General features: G+C 43.2%; 1 protein-coding gene across 2 annotated transcripts; it reads left to right on the top strand.

Annotated features, from left to right (window-relative positions):
- The first annotated feature begins 629 nt into the window (after positions 1–629).
- APOD (apolipoprotein D) lies at positions 630–15,054 on the top strand. 2 transcript variants are annotated; one of them, XM_068545480.1, is made up of 6 exons: positions 630–858; positions 3,003–3,082; positions 4,283–4,435; positions 8,456–8,577; positions 11,866–11,954; positions 13,712–15,054. In XM_068545480.1, exons 3-6 carry the CDS (start codon positions 4,310–4,312, stop codon positions 13,945–13,947), a joined length of 573 nt encoding a protein of 190 aa, XP_068401581.1. In that variant the 5' UTR covers positions 630–858; positions 3,003–3,082; positions 4,283–4,309; the 3' UTR covers positions 13,948–15,054. The 2 variants fall into 2 exon arrangements, with proteins under 2 accessions (XP_068401581.1, XP_068401580.1); XM_068545479.1 differs by lacking the exon at positions 3,003–3,082.
- Positions 15,055–15,460: the final 406 nt, after the last annotated feature.

Genomic DNA, 15,460 nt, shown 5'->3' with positions numbered 1-15,460 from the left:
TCCACAGAGAGAGACGAGGCCCAACCAAAAGTGCCCCTGGGCTTAAATCTGCTCCCCGTCCCCACTCCCACCCCAAGCAGAACGGGCTGCCTAGAATATGTAGCTGGGAGAGTCATCCAAGACTCAAGAGAGAGGAGCTGCAGAAGACACCTTTGGTGTTCTCAGCTTTTAGACCCTACACACCCAACTCTGGTGGGGACAGAAATGACAGTCTATCCTTCACAGTGGGGAGACTGAGGCTCAGAGAAGTGGGTGGCTTGCCCAGGATCACGTAGAAAGCCAACTCTGATTGCTAACCTTCACTCTGTTGCCTGCGTCATGTTCCAGGCCAGGGACCACATGGGTGGAATTCAGGCTCCATTTTCAGGAAATGTGACTGTTGCTTTTTCATTTACACAAAAATGAAAAATAAATAACAGATGTTTGAACACATGTTGCAACTCATCTTACTGGAACTTAAGAGTGCATTCTGACTGAGAAAATTAAATTAGAAAATCCACACAGCAAAAAAGATGTTTTGAATGAAATGCACTTTGTCTTTCTCTCTCTCTCACACACACACACACACACACACACACACACACACACAAACAATATCTCGTTGTTTCTTCTTCAGGGAGCAGCTGTGAAGGAAACTGGGGGAGGGAGATGAACATAACATCCCATCTTTGTGTTTCATACAGAGCGAAGCTTTTAAGCCAGCCTTCCTGAACTGGAGGGGGTGTGGCATGCATTAAAATTAAACATCAGTGACCTGAGAAGCTTATAAAATAGCTTGGGAGAAGCCAGTCACCAACAGAAGGCATCTCAAATTGGATGATTTTGCATGTGGAAACTGCTTTCATCTTGAAGAAAAAGGTATGTACTGTGGTATTAATTCTCATTTATGATAAATAATGCTTAAAATAGAGACAGTCTTGAGTTTTCATTGCCCCTTTTCAGCTAAAAATAGTAACTAACACAACTGAGGGCCTTTGGCCAGTTGCTTTGCAGACTTGGTCTCATTTTTCCATAAACAACCTTACAAAGAAGATATTGTTAGTGCCATTTTTCAGATGAGGAAAGTGAAGTTCAGATATCCTAAGCAACAGGCCTAAGGTAAGACCACCAACAAATGCCAGAGCTGGGGTGCCAACGCGGTGCTGACTCACCTCAAAGTCTTCTGCTGGCACTACGCACCCCCCTCTATATTATGAGACAATGAGGAATTGTTCCATACACCAATACTGTGAGAGATGAATTCTCAGAGGGTTGTTATCCAGTGTGAATTACAGTAAAATTGACGGAAAAGTGAATTGGAATGCACTACGTGAATAGAAAATGTATTTACTATTAATAGAATTAATTATTATTACATTAAATTAAATTAATAGAAAATGCAAAACTATTTTCTTCAGAAGATATGTTTTCTTGTTAGATTCAATAGCGAAATGGTTTTTAAGACCCATTTACTTGTGGAAATGTGTTTTTTTTTTGGTCACATGAAATCTAAAAGCCTAGTCCTTAATACTCTGCAGCTCCTTGAGACCAGGCACCAGGTCCAGGCTAACATGCAGGTGTGCAGACTCTTAGGAAACCTGACCTAAGTTCTGGCTTCACAGCTTGTCAGGAAGTAACCTCACTGAGTACACAGGGAATTGTCAGCACAGGACACTTCCAGTTAGGTTGTTGTGAAGATTCAATGCACATGTAAAATACTGAAGCCAGGGCTCCTCCCTGGAGAAGCTCAGTGAGTGTGAGCAGTGATCCACAGAGTCAATTCTGGCCCAGTGTGGATGCACCATAACCTTAGTAGAATTGTTTTTTAATTATTTAATATTTAGTTAAAATAATACTTAAATTATATCTTTTTTAAAAGTATTTAAACTCTCCTCGTTAGGACAGTCTTCCCATTAGTATTAGGAGACAATGCAAAAATAAGTCATGCATACCCAAGTTCATAGATATATGTTAATAATGTGATTTACCCTCAGAAGGTGCTCAATAAGCACTGGGTAAAGTAGAATGCAAGGGGTACTGCAAAAAAAAATGATGGATGCTATCAACTCTTTCTCTCACAAAAAGTTTTCATCATAGGAATAAAACTACTGCAATAAAGAGGCATCTTTGGAAGAGTTGCAGGCAAGGGGAATTAGTTTTGCTCTGAAATCCTCCTACAGAGCTAAAGAACATGTTTCAGCCCACAACAGAACATTCTGTAACAAGATATTTGTCAGAGTAAGATGGGGAACTGACTTTTGGTGGAACTGTCACGTGGTGAAACGAGACTTATCGGGTACAGAGGTAGATGTTTATTGAAGCCACCGAAGGTGGACACAGAAGGAAGCATGGCTCAGGGGTGTGACAGAATGGAGAGGTGGAGATGGGGCCTGAGTCCCAGCGTTCTGCCCCTTCTGGGCCTCAACTTCCCCATCTGTACACCTGAGGGGGGGGGGTTGGATAAATGACCTCTAAGGTCCTGTCCAGTTTGGGGGAGGGGGTGCCTGTAGAATGTGTGGAATGTGTGGCCATCCTCTGGGCTTAGAATTCCTGGGCAAGGCACTGAGCTTGGAGCCTACTAGGGGCCAAGAGTAGAACTTCAGTGGTTCTAAGAACCTCTTGGAAAGAAATGCAAATTTTTGCAGATTTAGGCTGGATTTTGGCATCCATCATCCCCCAAAAGGTTAAAAGACAAGTGTCGTTTACCTGGTGGTAGGGGCTGACGGGAAGTGGAGCCTCAAAGACTAAGGAAAGGGCCCCACAGCAGACGTGCTCAAGGCAGGGACTCAGGGACCACCCTTCCTCCCCCCAACCTCGCATCAGCTTTTACTCATTAGGTAACTGTTCTTTTGAAAAACGGGCAACAAAACTTCCAGAAGAAAAACTATTGATTATTAAAGGTTATTTGGAGGTTTAGAGATTCATAAGAAAGTGGTTATAATTATTCCTGTTATGACACATCCTTTTAAATATTCAGGTCTGAGAACATCTTGCTTGCATTGATTCAGTCCTCTTCATCACAGGGAGAAAGGCAAAGCGCTGGAAGTAGCTTCTGTGCAGCTACAGGCAAGGAGTTACAAGGAAGAGAACAGACTGAGAGCAAGTCAGTGAAAGAAGCAGGGAGCAGCCCAGGCTCCTACCCTGTCAACAGCGCTGCAGCCCTCACCCCTGCCCACTGCCCCTCCTCAAAGAAGCTTCCACGCCCAAGGGTGTTGGACTCAAATGCTTTTTGCACAATAACAAGTCAGCTACTGGTCCTTCTCTGGTTAAATGTACAGCATCTATGAAAAATACCCTCAACAGCATGTCAAAGGAAGGAAGGAAGGAAGGGAGGAAGGGAGGGAGGGAGGGAGGAAGGAAGGAAGGTAGGAAGGAAAGAAGGGAGGGAGGGAGGGAGGGAGGAAGGAAGGAAGGGAGGAAGGAAGAAAGAAAAAGAAATTCAGGAAACACAATATTTTGCTCCTGCTTTTCATAATAATAACTAGCATTTATTGAGCATTTTCTCTGTCAGACACTGCTCTAAATGCTCTCCTTATATTTTCTCATTTAACTCTCATGAAACTTCATGAGGTTGGTATGATTATTATTCCCACTTAATAGCCAAGGAAACTAAAGCATCCATTGGGAACAGTTATACTTAGTATGTGCAGAGCCAGAATTAAAACCCAGTCAGGGTGACCCTGGAGTCCCCAGCACGCTGCTCCCTGTTAAAGTTCCCAGGCCTACTCTTGAGTTGGTAAACAGACAAGCAGATGGGGGCAGGGTGGGGAAATGGAGTCAGGGAGGCATTTCTTTGATGAATCTCACAGGGCACTAAATGTAGTGAACAGTTTGTTTTCGGTTTCTTCTCTCATGGTTCACTTGATGGCTTCACTCTCTCCCTTTGCCTACCCACCCGCAACACACACACATTGTTTCTGTTCATACAATAAGTACCTACTGCACCTGGCACCGCGAGGTTCTGTGGGTGAGTCCAGGGAGAATCAAAAACGATGCCCGTCCTTGAAAAATGCATAATTAGGTGTGTAGGGTCAGGGGAGCTGGCAAAATAAATCCAACAAACTCTAATACCAGGCAGAATGTGTTCTAATGGTGGCACAAAAGCTTCTAGAGAGGCTCACAGGGGTGGAGGGCCTCACAGTGACACTGATGACTGAGGTGGCCCTGGAGGATGAGGGGCTCAGACAGGCTGAGTGGGAGGCTATGCACAGAGGGACCAGCCAGCCCAGAAATTTTCCTCTGGGGACTCTGTGCCCTCAGGAGACTCCGAGCGCCTCCAGCTGCTTTGTTCTCCCCACTCCAGGTCCACCTCCAGCCACCCAGCTCCAAGATGGTACCAGCGCTGCTGCTGCTGCTTCCTGCCCTGGCCGGACTCTTCGGAGCAGCTGAGGGACAAGCTTTCCATCTCGGGAAATGCCCAAATCCTCCAGTGCAGGAGAACTTTGACGTGAATAAGGTGCAGTAAAAGGCTAAACTCCCGCTTGTTTTGCTGTCTCCTGTTTGCATAAGCATCCTACCAGGTTCGGTTTTATTCTTCTGCTTTAATGGCCACAGCAAGCCTTGGGGTAGGTACTTATCTTACTGGGAGCTCCCCCAAAGCAGACCCTGAGACAAGAACTGGGGAGCAGAGATGTTTTAGAAGCTGATCCCAGGAAGCCTGAGTGGGCATGTGGGGAAACAGACAGAGAAGGCAGGAAAGTAACCTGTTCACATAAGCAGGTTACTCTGGGAACAATGGGGTTCAATCCTGCTGGGGATCCTCTGAGGAAATATGTAGAATGTGCCTCAGGTTGTCTCACGGACAGATGTAGGTGGGCAGTGGGAGTTCCCATGGCACTGGCCAAGCCTGTGGCAGAGAAGGAGACCCAGGGGCTCAAGGTGGGAAGCTGGCAGTGTGTATGGGAAGCCCGCTGTGATGGAAGTGAGCCCAGAGGTGGGCTGAAAGGACATGGGACAGGGCATTGACAGCAGCTGCTGCAGAAATATTATCCTCACTCTCCAGCTGAAGAAGCTGAACGTCAGAGAGCTTGCAACCCACTCAGGTCACACAGCCAGTAAATGCAGAGTAGGATTCAAAACTAGGCTTCCCAGGAGTGCAGGACCCCCACAGGTTACTCAAACAGAGCCCAGGAGAGGACAGCACTCCCCCAAGGGGCTTTCTTGTTACCTGCACTTAAAAGATATCGATAGAATCAACTCCCCCATATATGGTAAGGATTGTCTTTTCACCTTATTGATGTGTCTTTTGAGCACAAAACTTTTTAATATTAATGAAGTCCAATTTATCTATTTTTTCTTTTGTTGCTTGTGCTTTTGGTGGCATATCTAAAAAAAATTGCCTAGTCTAAGGTTATGAAGATTTACTCCTATATTTTCTTCTAAGTGATTTACAGTTGTAGTTCTTACATTTAAGTCTTTGATTCATTTTAAGTTAAATTTTGTATACTGTGTGATGTAGGAGTCAAACTTCTTTCTTTGGCATGAGGATATCCAGTTGTTCCAGGACAGTTTGTTGATAAGACTATTCTTTCGCCATTGAATGGTCTTGACACCCTTGTTGAAAATCAATTGACCATATGTGTAAGAGTTTATTTTTGGACCCTCAATTCTATTCTATTGATCTATATGTCTGTCCTTATACCAGCACAGTATAGTCTTGATTACTGTAGCTTTGTAGTAAGTTTTGACGTCAGAATATATGAGTTCTTCAACTTTGTTCTTCTGGCTATTCTGGGCCCTTTGTATTTCCATATAAATTTTAGGCTCATTTTGTCAATTTCTGCAAAGAAGCAAGTTGGAATTTTGATAGAGACTGTATTAAATCTGTTGGTCAATTTGGAGAGTATTGCCATCTTAACAATTTTAAGTCTTCCTATCCATGAACATAGGATGTCTTTCCATTTACTTAGGTCTCCTTTAATTTACTTCTACAATGTTTTGTAGTTTTCAGAGTATGTTTTATGCTTCTTTGGTTAAATTTTTTCATAAGAATTTGATTCTTTTGATGCTACTATAAATGGGATTTTCTTAAATTAATTTGCAGATTGGTCATTTTAAGTATAGAAATACATTTTATTTCTATATATTAATTCTTGTATCTTTAACCTTGCTGAATTCATCTGTTAGTTCTAATAATTGTGTGTGTGTGTGTGTGTGTGTGTGTGTGTGTGTGTGTGTGTGTGTGTATTCCTTAGGATTTTCTATATATAAAACCCTGTCATCTGGAAATGGAGATAGTTTTACTTCTTCCTTTTCATAATTATCTTTAAACATTGCATTCTCCTCATAGAGATAGAGAAACAGAGACCTCCAAAGACAAAAAGACCTTCACAAAAATATTATGAGATCATGAGGGAACATGACATGAAAAGCAATCTTCCACCTCTGAGTTTCTTCCTTTCTGGAAAATCGTGTGTTCTTGTTTTTAATTGTGGAGCATTAAAGTCACCTTAACAATAATAGAACTATTTAAAATGCATTGTATATAATGGAGATTTTCTGAGGATGCCTATGAAACCAGCTGACCTTTAACCTTATTCTTCAGTGCTTTAAATGCCTGTTAAGTTCAGTGATTTTAATTGAAAGATGTCCTTTAACAAATGAGTGGGAAATTTATGCCCTAAATGTGGGTAGATATTTTAGCAGAGAGCCAGGTGACCGAAGCAATACTGATACCTATTTGCAGTATGCTCTCATTTCAAATTCTGACTTTTTTGAAGGTGACTGCATCTCCTTGATTTTGTTTTGTTGAGTAATACATATTTAAATTTCTAAAATAATTTCAATCAATATTTTGACTAGGTAAATATATTCACATGGTTCAAAATTCTGAAGATGCAAAAGCACATACAATAAAAACTTTCCTTTCCACCCCTATATCCCAGCCTCAGTTTTCCTCCCCAGTAGCAACCACTAAAAACAGCTTATGGTGTATCTTTTGGGAGATAATATGTACATATATAAAAAAGCACATACATAACTGCAGTAGGAAGAATGATGTCCATGCCATATTCCCCAGAATCTGCAAATTGTTTCTTTACATGGAAAAGGGGATTTTGAAGCTGTGATTAAAGTAATGGAGCCTGAGATGGCAAAAGTATCCTGCATTATCAGGTGGGTCCAATCTAATCATTAGAAGCAAAGAACCTTACCCAGCTGTGGTCAGAGAGATGTGATGATGGAAGAATAGTCAAAGAGATGCAGTGTGAGAGGGATTTGACCTGCTTTTGCTGCCTCTGAAGATGGAGGAAGGGATTCACAAACCAAGGAATGCAAACGGCCTCTAGAACCTGGAAAGGGCAAGAAGATAGATTCTCCTCTAGAGCCTCTGGAAAGGAATGTAGCACTGCCAGCACTTTGATCTTAACCCAGTGAGACCCGTGTCAGACTTCTGATGTACAAAATTATGAGACTATAAATTTGTGGTGTTTTAAACTTGTGGTAATTTGTTACAGCAGCAATAGAGAACTGATATAATAACCTTTTCCCCCATTTTTACATAAAAGGTAGTTTAATATATACACTATTTTGCACCTGGCTCTTTTTCCATTAAATGTATCTTGGAGATAATTACATATAGCTCTTTTAAAAGAGGATGTATAACATTCCATTGTATGGATGTGCCATCATTTATTTACCCAGTCCCCTACTAATGCTCACTTAGGCTGTTTCCTGTCTTTTATTATTACAAATAGGACTGCAATGAATAACCTTATACGTACATCATTTCTTAATTTCAGGAGGATACCTTCTCAGAGGTGAAATTGTTGGGCCAGAGTATATGTAGTTTTAGTTTTGCTAGATATTGCCAAGTTGCCCTCACGAAGGCTGTAGATTGGAGCAGTCTTTATGCCCAGCAATGTATGGAAGCAGGAGCGTGCCTCTCTCCCCTCATCCTCACCCGTGCAGTTGCTCACTTCCTTTAAAGATGACTCTGTGCGGCAAAATTATGGACAGAGAGCAAGCCCCCAGGGGAGGAATGATACAGGTCTTCTAAATCTTGACCACCTGCCAAAAGCCTTTGTGACCAACTCCCTGTGTGGGGTTATATGAGGAGAATTTAACCAACTCTGGAGACCCAGCTCCCCACAGTAAACACATCTGACTTTGCACACAATTCAAAGATGTCTTGGAGAATCATAAAATATTTGAGATGGCACCTTACATCATCTAAACCAATTCCTTCCTTTTACAGAGTTTAGAATTTCACATAGATTTTGACTGAAGGGAACACTGAAAGCATAGCTAAATAAAAAGCACTTTAGGAATGGACTGTGGCATTCAACAAATGCCCACACATCCGATTCACTTATTACCATTTGAGTCAATATCTTGCTCAGTGGCTGCTGGGAACAATGCAGCCCATTTTGCCTGGTTACCCCAGGAAAAGGCTCTGCTCTGAAAGACAACAATGGGGAAGAGTTTGCAGGTCCCCAGAGAGCCACAGGGTTTGCTCTGCTTGTCGTTGTCTCTGCAGTATCTTGGAAGATGGTATGAAATTGAGAAGATCCCAGTCAGCTTTGAGAAGGGAAGTTGCATCCAAGCCAACTATTCGCTAATGGAAAACGGAAACATCAAAGTGATAAACAAGGAGCTGAGGTGAGAGGCTGTGCTTTCAAAGGCAACACACGTCCGGGAGGGAGCCCTGCAGAGACTGTCCTGGGGTGACTGGTGTCCTTGCCGTCTAGTGTGGGGAGGATGCAGACATTGCTGGGTCTGGGCTGCTCACGACAGGTCCTGAGAGGAAAGCTTTTGGCAGGCAGGATGGTAGGGACTAGAAGTCACTCATTCATTTCCACGACCACTTGCTGAGCACCTTATTGTGTCCCACACCCTGTGAGAGGTCCTAGGCACTCAATGGTAACACCAACTGCAAGGTTCCTGCTCTCATTGCAAAACAGACCCTCTGGTAGCAAAGGACAGCAAAGGACCCTCTTGTCTGACCTCCAAACCAAGAGAGAAGCACTTTCTATATCATCTGCTGATGGAGGGCATCCAGCATAGCTTGAATCCTTCCAGAAACTGGGAGCTCAACATCTTCCATGACAATTTATCCCATCTCCAGACAGCTTTAACTCTTAGAAAACTCCTTTTCTTATTAAGCAAGAATCAGATACATACATAGTCACACTCTAGGTTGTGTGAACAGGAGAACCTACAGAAAGATATTTTTCTATTACTTCTAACAGACTGATATTTGATCCCAAAATTCATACTTTAGAAAGCAAATATAAACATAAAAAGAAACCTAGGAAGAACTCCTACCCACCTGCCATCAACAAAGATAAGAGTAACAATAAACAATGGTGAGTAATATTAATTAAGCATTTCCTATGTGCAAGGCACTGTTCTGTATGTGTACGTATATATACATGTGTGTACATATACATCTATTTATGTATGTACATGTAAATGAGCATAGATATTCATTTAATCCCCGTAGCAACCAGAGGTTGGTACTATTATTAACCCCCTTTTTATGGATGAGGAAAATGAGGTACAGGGAGGTAAAGTAATTTGCCCAAGGGTCACACAGCTTATAAGTGATGAAGCTGAGATTCAACACCAGGGAGAAGTGAAATGGGGAAGAGACCAGAAGATATATGAAAGAGGCGGGGCATGAATGGTTGCCATTCCTGTTTCCTAAGTTGTCTAAGAACTGTGTTCAACTGCAAGGAAACAACTACCACCCAGCCTGGAAGTTACTCAGGCTCAGAGAGGCTTTGCATGGCCATCCTATTACCCATTAAGCTTCCTGTGAGCCACAGTACAGTGGGCTGACTCTCTGACTCTGCGTAAACCAAAGAAATAAAGTAAGAATCTTGAGCAACTCTAAAGAAAAATCCCACTCATTTCAGAGCCCAGTAAGGGCTACAGGAATTGAGACACAGACCCCCAGAAGGTCTCACAGGAATTTTATAGGCCTCAAAGTAACAATGACTTAATTTGAAATATTTTGTCCCATTCTAAGGTCAAGAGTCAGACAATGACACAGATCCCAAAACCCATCAGATGCCCCCAGCTCTCCTTCTGAGTTGGCCAGGAATCATCTTTAACTGTACCCGGAGTATTAGGTCACTCTGCCTCTAGGGTCACTTCTACTTAAGAGCAAAGGCATATGGAGAAAGGTTTGTTAGTCAGGAAAATGGTATAGATTCTGCAGAACAAGCAGGGGGCATGGCAGGGAGCCTGAGCAAAATACCCTTAGCCAGTGTCAGAATGCTGGGGCCAAAGCAGCTGGCTCAGGGCTGGGAGCTGAAGGGGTTAGGTGCCCAGTTTCAAATCCTGGTTCTACCACTTACTAATGATGTGATCTTAGGTTAGTTATGGTAATTTTCTAGGCCTCAGTTTCCTCCTCTGTAAATTGGCAATAATCATAGTATGTCCGTCCATAAGGCTGTGTGAACATTAAATGGGGTAACACATGTAAAGCACTTAGAACAGTGTTTGGCATGTGGTAATCATTTAATATTACCTATTATTGCTAATATACTGCTACCCTTGAAAATACAAATGCATTTTTCCTATGAACAAATTGTGAGTTTATGATCAGAGACTGGTATTTTGAAAACTGTCCTGGAGCAAAACATAAATGATAGTGAAAAGGGGGAAAGTCTGTTGGGAAGAAACTGGTTTGTTGCTAAGCAACTGCATGCAGATAGAAATGGACCGTCTTCCGTCTTACAGGTTGACTCCCAGGTGAGAGCCGGGCACGGTCTCCAGCCCTACTCAGTGATAAACAGACTATGCAATCCGGGAACATCAGAGAACATTTCCCACTCCCAACCCCCTTACCTGCTGCTTATTGTCTGGTTTCTAGGATATCCATCCCCACTAACCATAGCCTACTGACTTTCTAACACATGCCATTGCTCCAATTTTAGTTTGTCTGCCCCGCTGAGAACTGGTGAACAGGAAACTCCTCTGTTGGCCTGTTAGGAAGAGCACCCTCCTTCACAGCCTCAATCCCTAGGCCTTTCCCCTTTCCCTTAGATCCAGGGGGTCATTGGAAGTTATCCAGAAATGGGGCCAGCTCCCTTCAAAAGAGTGAAAGTATTTCATCCATCCAAGCAAAAAGACCATCGCTTTTAAGACACCGCCATTTTATATACCACTAAAAAAGAAATGACACTGACAATTGTAAGGTGGCATTAATTGTAAGATGCACATTTCTTCACATCTAATGTCTCTGAGATCTGGATGCCTGGGAGAATCCCTGAAGTGAGGTAAATGTTTCCTCACTGCCTGCTTTGACCTGGCCTACGTCAGAATCTCCCACGCTCGATCAGAAGCTTGCTGAACTGGATGGGGTCTCAGAGCTATGAACCCAGGCATATGAACCCCTTTATGGGACAAATGATGCCACGTGATATCACTGAGGCCCAAAGAGGGGGAAACTTGGCAGATCTCCAGATTCCACGTTTTACATGATTTTCAGTAATCCAGTCAGTCCTTATTTTTTCCTTTCTCATTTTTGAAGAAGTGAATCTTTGTTCTGTGTTGGGTTGTTCTATTTGCTTGTTTTTCCCTTCCCTTTTCCTCCCTCTTGGTTTGGAGCCTAGGAGCAGAAAATGGCCTTGCAGGCTACTACATACACTCCAAAAAACAGTGTTGAAATACCAGGGCCTCACATATTATCCAGTCCTGGGGCATTGCAATTGTTGATTCTTATCACCCAAAAGTTGTCTTCCTCTGCTCCGTCTCAGAGACAGCAAGAAAGCGAAGGGGAGGGAACGGAACTAGGACCCAACCTGTTTTCAAGAACCTCCTACCCAGAAATTGCAATGTTGGCCACCATGATTGTTGGTGTCACAAATCTTGCCTTTCCTTGATTTGGGTCTTTTAATGAGTTCAGGTTTTTTGGTTTTTGTTTTTAACTCATTGCAGAGCTGATGGAACTGTGAATCAAATTGAAGGTGAAGCCACCCAGGAGAACATCACGGAGCCCGCCAAGTTGGGAGTTAAGTTTTTCTGGTGTAAGTATACACTTCTCGCAGGAGGTGTCAGGGACAGGAGATATGCAAACGGAAGGCTAGAGCCCTGGGTCAGAGCGCTCCCGTCACATCTGAGTGTCACCCATATTGATTCAATGCATAATTATTCGTTGAGCACCTCTTACCTGCCATGCGCTGGGCTAGGCCCTGGAGATGCAAAGATGAGCAAGACAGAGCTGGCCCTCGTCCCTGAGAAGCTTACATGTCAGTGTGGATACTGACGAGCACCCAGGTGATTTACTGTAAAACTACAGTAAGTGTGTCAATAGAGGAAGCACAGATTGGAGACCACTGGGCATGAGCCATGGGAGACCCAAGCCAGTCTTGTTTCCCAGAGGAAACTAATAACTGAAAAATTAGTAGTTATTAGCGGAACAACTAACATGTGAGAAATCTTGGAGGTAAGATATGATAAGAGTGAAGGTAAATTGGAGTCCTGGCTCTGTATGCCATTTCCTAGCCAAATTGTTGGAGTTTCATTTGGGTCCACCTTCCCCTTAACTTTAACAAGCTGGGCAGTGAGTTTTCCTTGGTGTTGGGAAGTGGAGTTACTGAATAATATCATCTGAACTGAAAAGGAACTTTGAGACTGGAAACGAAGCAGACAACTCCATAAAGAACAATTAAGAAGTTTATTGTGGGTAGAATCAGGTGGACGACCCTAGGAGGCATTCACAGCTGCACTGCATTCCGCCAAAAGGGGTACAGGGGCACTTAAAGGAGCCAAAGCTAAAAATAGAATGACTACTAAAGAGAAGCACGTCCACATTGACAGGAACTGAGGGGTTTTCCTCCACGCACTCTCACCCCAGGGGTCTCGTGACCATTAACCCCCTGTGTCAGCAAAAGGCGTTCTTCCAGTTTTCATGTCAGATGAAGTTTATAGGGAACTAATCTGGCTTGGGTGTATTCCTTGTGAGTAAGCTAAAGCTCAGTCGCACAAAAAAAGGGAGAGGGTAGGACCGCAGGCCTAAGATGGAGCTGACAAAATGGAGCCAGTGTGGTTCAACCACACACTTGACTTGGACCTTGGCTGTGGAGGTCAAGTTCACAGAGGAAGTTTCTGGATTCAGATGGGGAAAGTAAATTCTCCATCTCTCTTAAGGACCGTTTTAATGTTGAGCTTTCAACACTATACAGATGTCAATCAGTGAATCGTAACCTGTTACCACCTGATTTACTGTATTCTTAAGAATAGTGGGATTTTCAAAGTTTGCACAAGAAGAAAAACAAGCAGACCAACATTAGCCCCTACCTCCTTCCGTAGGTGGGTTCTAGAGGAAGCTGAGTGGTACAAACTTGGAAAGCCTGGGGCCCCTGACCGTACATTCTTGACTCCGCTTAGCTAAGTGGTGGTTCCATACACACTAGTGCTAAATGCTGCCTGTTGGTCCAGGGGGTACAGCCAAACCTCCCAGGTATTATGGACTTCCAGGTACCAACCTGCAATCAGGGAGTGGGGGGGATCCAGAATGATGACTCTGAACACTGGCTGCACACTGGAATCACTGGGGAGCTTTCAAAAGTACCAACAGCCTCCAGTTCAGAATTTGGGAGTCGGGGTGAGGGGAGGTGGGCCTGGTATTTTTCAAAGTTCCCATATGATTCCCACGTGAAGTCACAATTAAGAACCACTGATGTAGAAGAATTAGAACCCCAGAGCCTGGCTTCCAGGGCGCTAGAGGTGAAGGTTTCTCTTGCCCTGGTCCCTCCTAATACTGCCTTTCTCTGGTTTTCAGTCATGCCATCAGCTCCGTACTGGGTCCTGGCCACCGACTATGAGAACTACGCCCTCGTGTACTCCTGTACCACAATCATCTGGCTTTTTCACATGGATTATGTTTGGCTCTTGGGAAGAAACCCTTATCTCCCTCCAGAAACAGTGACCTATCTCAAAGATATCCTGACCTCTAATAACATTGACATTGAGAAAATAACTGTCACAGATCAGGTGAACTGCCCCGAGTTCCTATAACCAGGCTCTAAAGGGAGGCTGCATTCGCTCCATGTTCCTTCTTTTGCTTTGCTTTTCCCCTACACCACCCCTCATAAAGACAACCCAAACCACCACAGCAAACTATTACAAATACCAGAAGGGAAATGTGACAGCAGAAGCTAGTGGAGAGGAACTCTTGGCAAGTTGGCCCAAACACTTAGCCATGCACCATCCTGTTACCTTGCAAGCCTGATAATAAACTTGCTGCTGACCTGCTGTGCTCACGGTAGACTACAAATTGGACTAATTATTGGGAGTTTTAAATTCTAAGCTTATGTTTGGAAATCCTTAAGCAGTTATGTTGAAAAAAAAAAAGAAGCACTGAACAGTTTAAAGGTAAAAATCTTGTTTCTAGAAAGGGAAAGCTGATGGCAAAGGCACATACCAGGTGACCTGAATCCAGGTGGCCCCATCCTGCAGTAGGCAGTCCATAGCGGGGAATCATGTGGAGTTTTTGAGTCTCTGACAGGCAGTTTCCTGGAGGCATTTACTTTCTTATCAGGAGGTCTTCAGAGTCAGGTGAAGAATGGGACCATCTTGGGTCTGTGCAAGGAAGAAGAGAATCTATGAGGGTGAAGCTATGGGAATTTTTTTAAGAAAATAATTTTTGGGTCTTTTATTCAACTGATATTTACTGGGACCCGACTGCATTCCAGGCATTGAAAAATACAGAATCCCTCTCCTCCCACAGCAGCTCACAGACTAGGGAGTGAGACTGACAAGTAAAGATACAATTTTAATCCAAGCTGAGGGGTCCATAGGCAGAGGCATGTGGAGGAAGCCATGGGAGCTCCGAGAAGGTCTCAACCCCTGCCAGGCATAGGTACCCACAAGGTTGTACAGTCACATCTCAGAGTGTCCCGGCTTCAAGGAGTCAGGAACCACCTGGAGTTTGTTGTTGTTGTTGTTCTTTACATTTTACTATTAAAATCAGAACAATCTCAAAATCATCACCCTGCGATTACTCTTAGGTCACATAATATTTGTAATCCACTAATGTTTTTGGGAAATGAATAGAAAATTAAGCCATTTGATTAGCTTTTTGCATTTTCAGCATGAATATAAAATATTTCCTTGAGCACTTGAGACGCTTCACTGCTTTATATTAAAGGTTATAAAAATTCCAAGAAACTTAATATGTATTATTTTCATTTTACTAAATAAATATGACCTCAAAATGTAGCTTGCTATTCGAAATTCCTAAAGGCTGAAAACCATTGGACAAAAAGGCGGTGATGGAGAGGTAGGTATTGAAGAAGAGCCTCTTCCCACAAGCTCGGCCTACTGTTGCATCTGTGTTTTATCACACTGCCCACCCCACCAGAGGGTACCTGGCTCCTCTTCTAAAATACAGTTATTCCCAAGAGTGTTAAGCTGCTTATCTCTCTCTTAACTCATGGTACAAGACAAGCTATGATTGTGCTCCTCTTAACAGCTGTCTGGTAGCATCTAAAACAATGAACATGGCTACATTTTGCACCTTTACAGTGCA

This window comes from Eschrichtius robustus, chromosome 6 (assembly GCF_028021215.1).
Source record: "Eschrichtius robustus isolate mEscRob2 chromosome 6, mEscRob2.pri, whole genome shotgun sequence".
Lineage (NCBI taxonomy): Eukaryota > Metazoa > Chordata > Mammalia > Artiodactyla > Eschrichtiidae > Eschrichtius > Eschrichtius robustus.
This window is presented reverse-complemented; position numbering and strand designations above follow the sequence as displayed.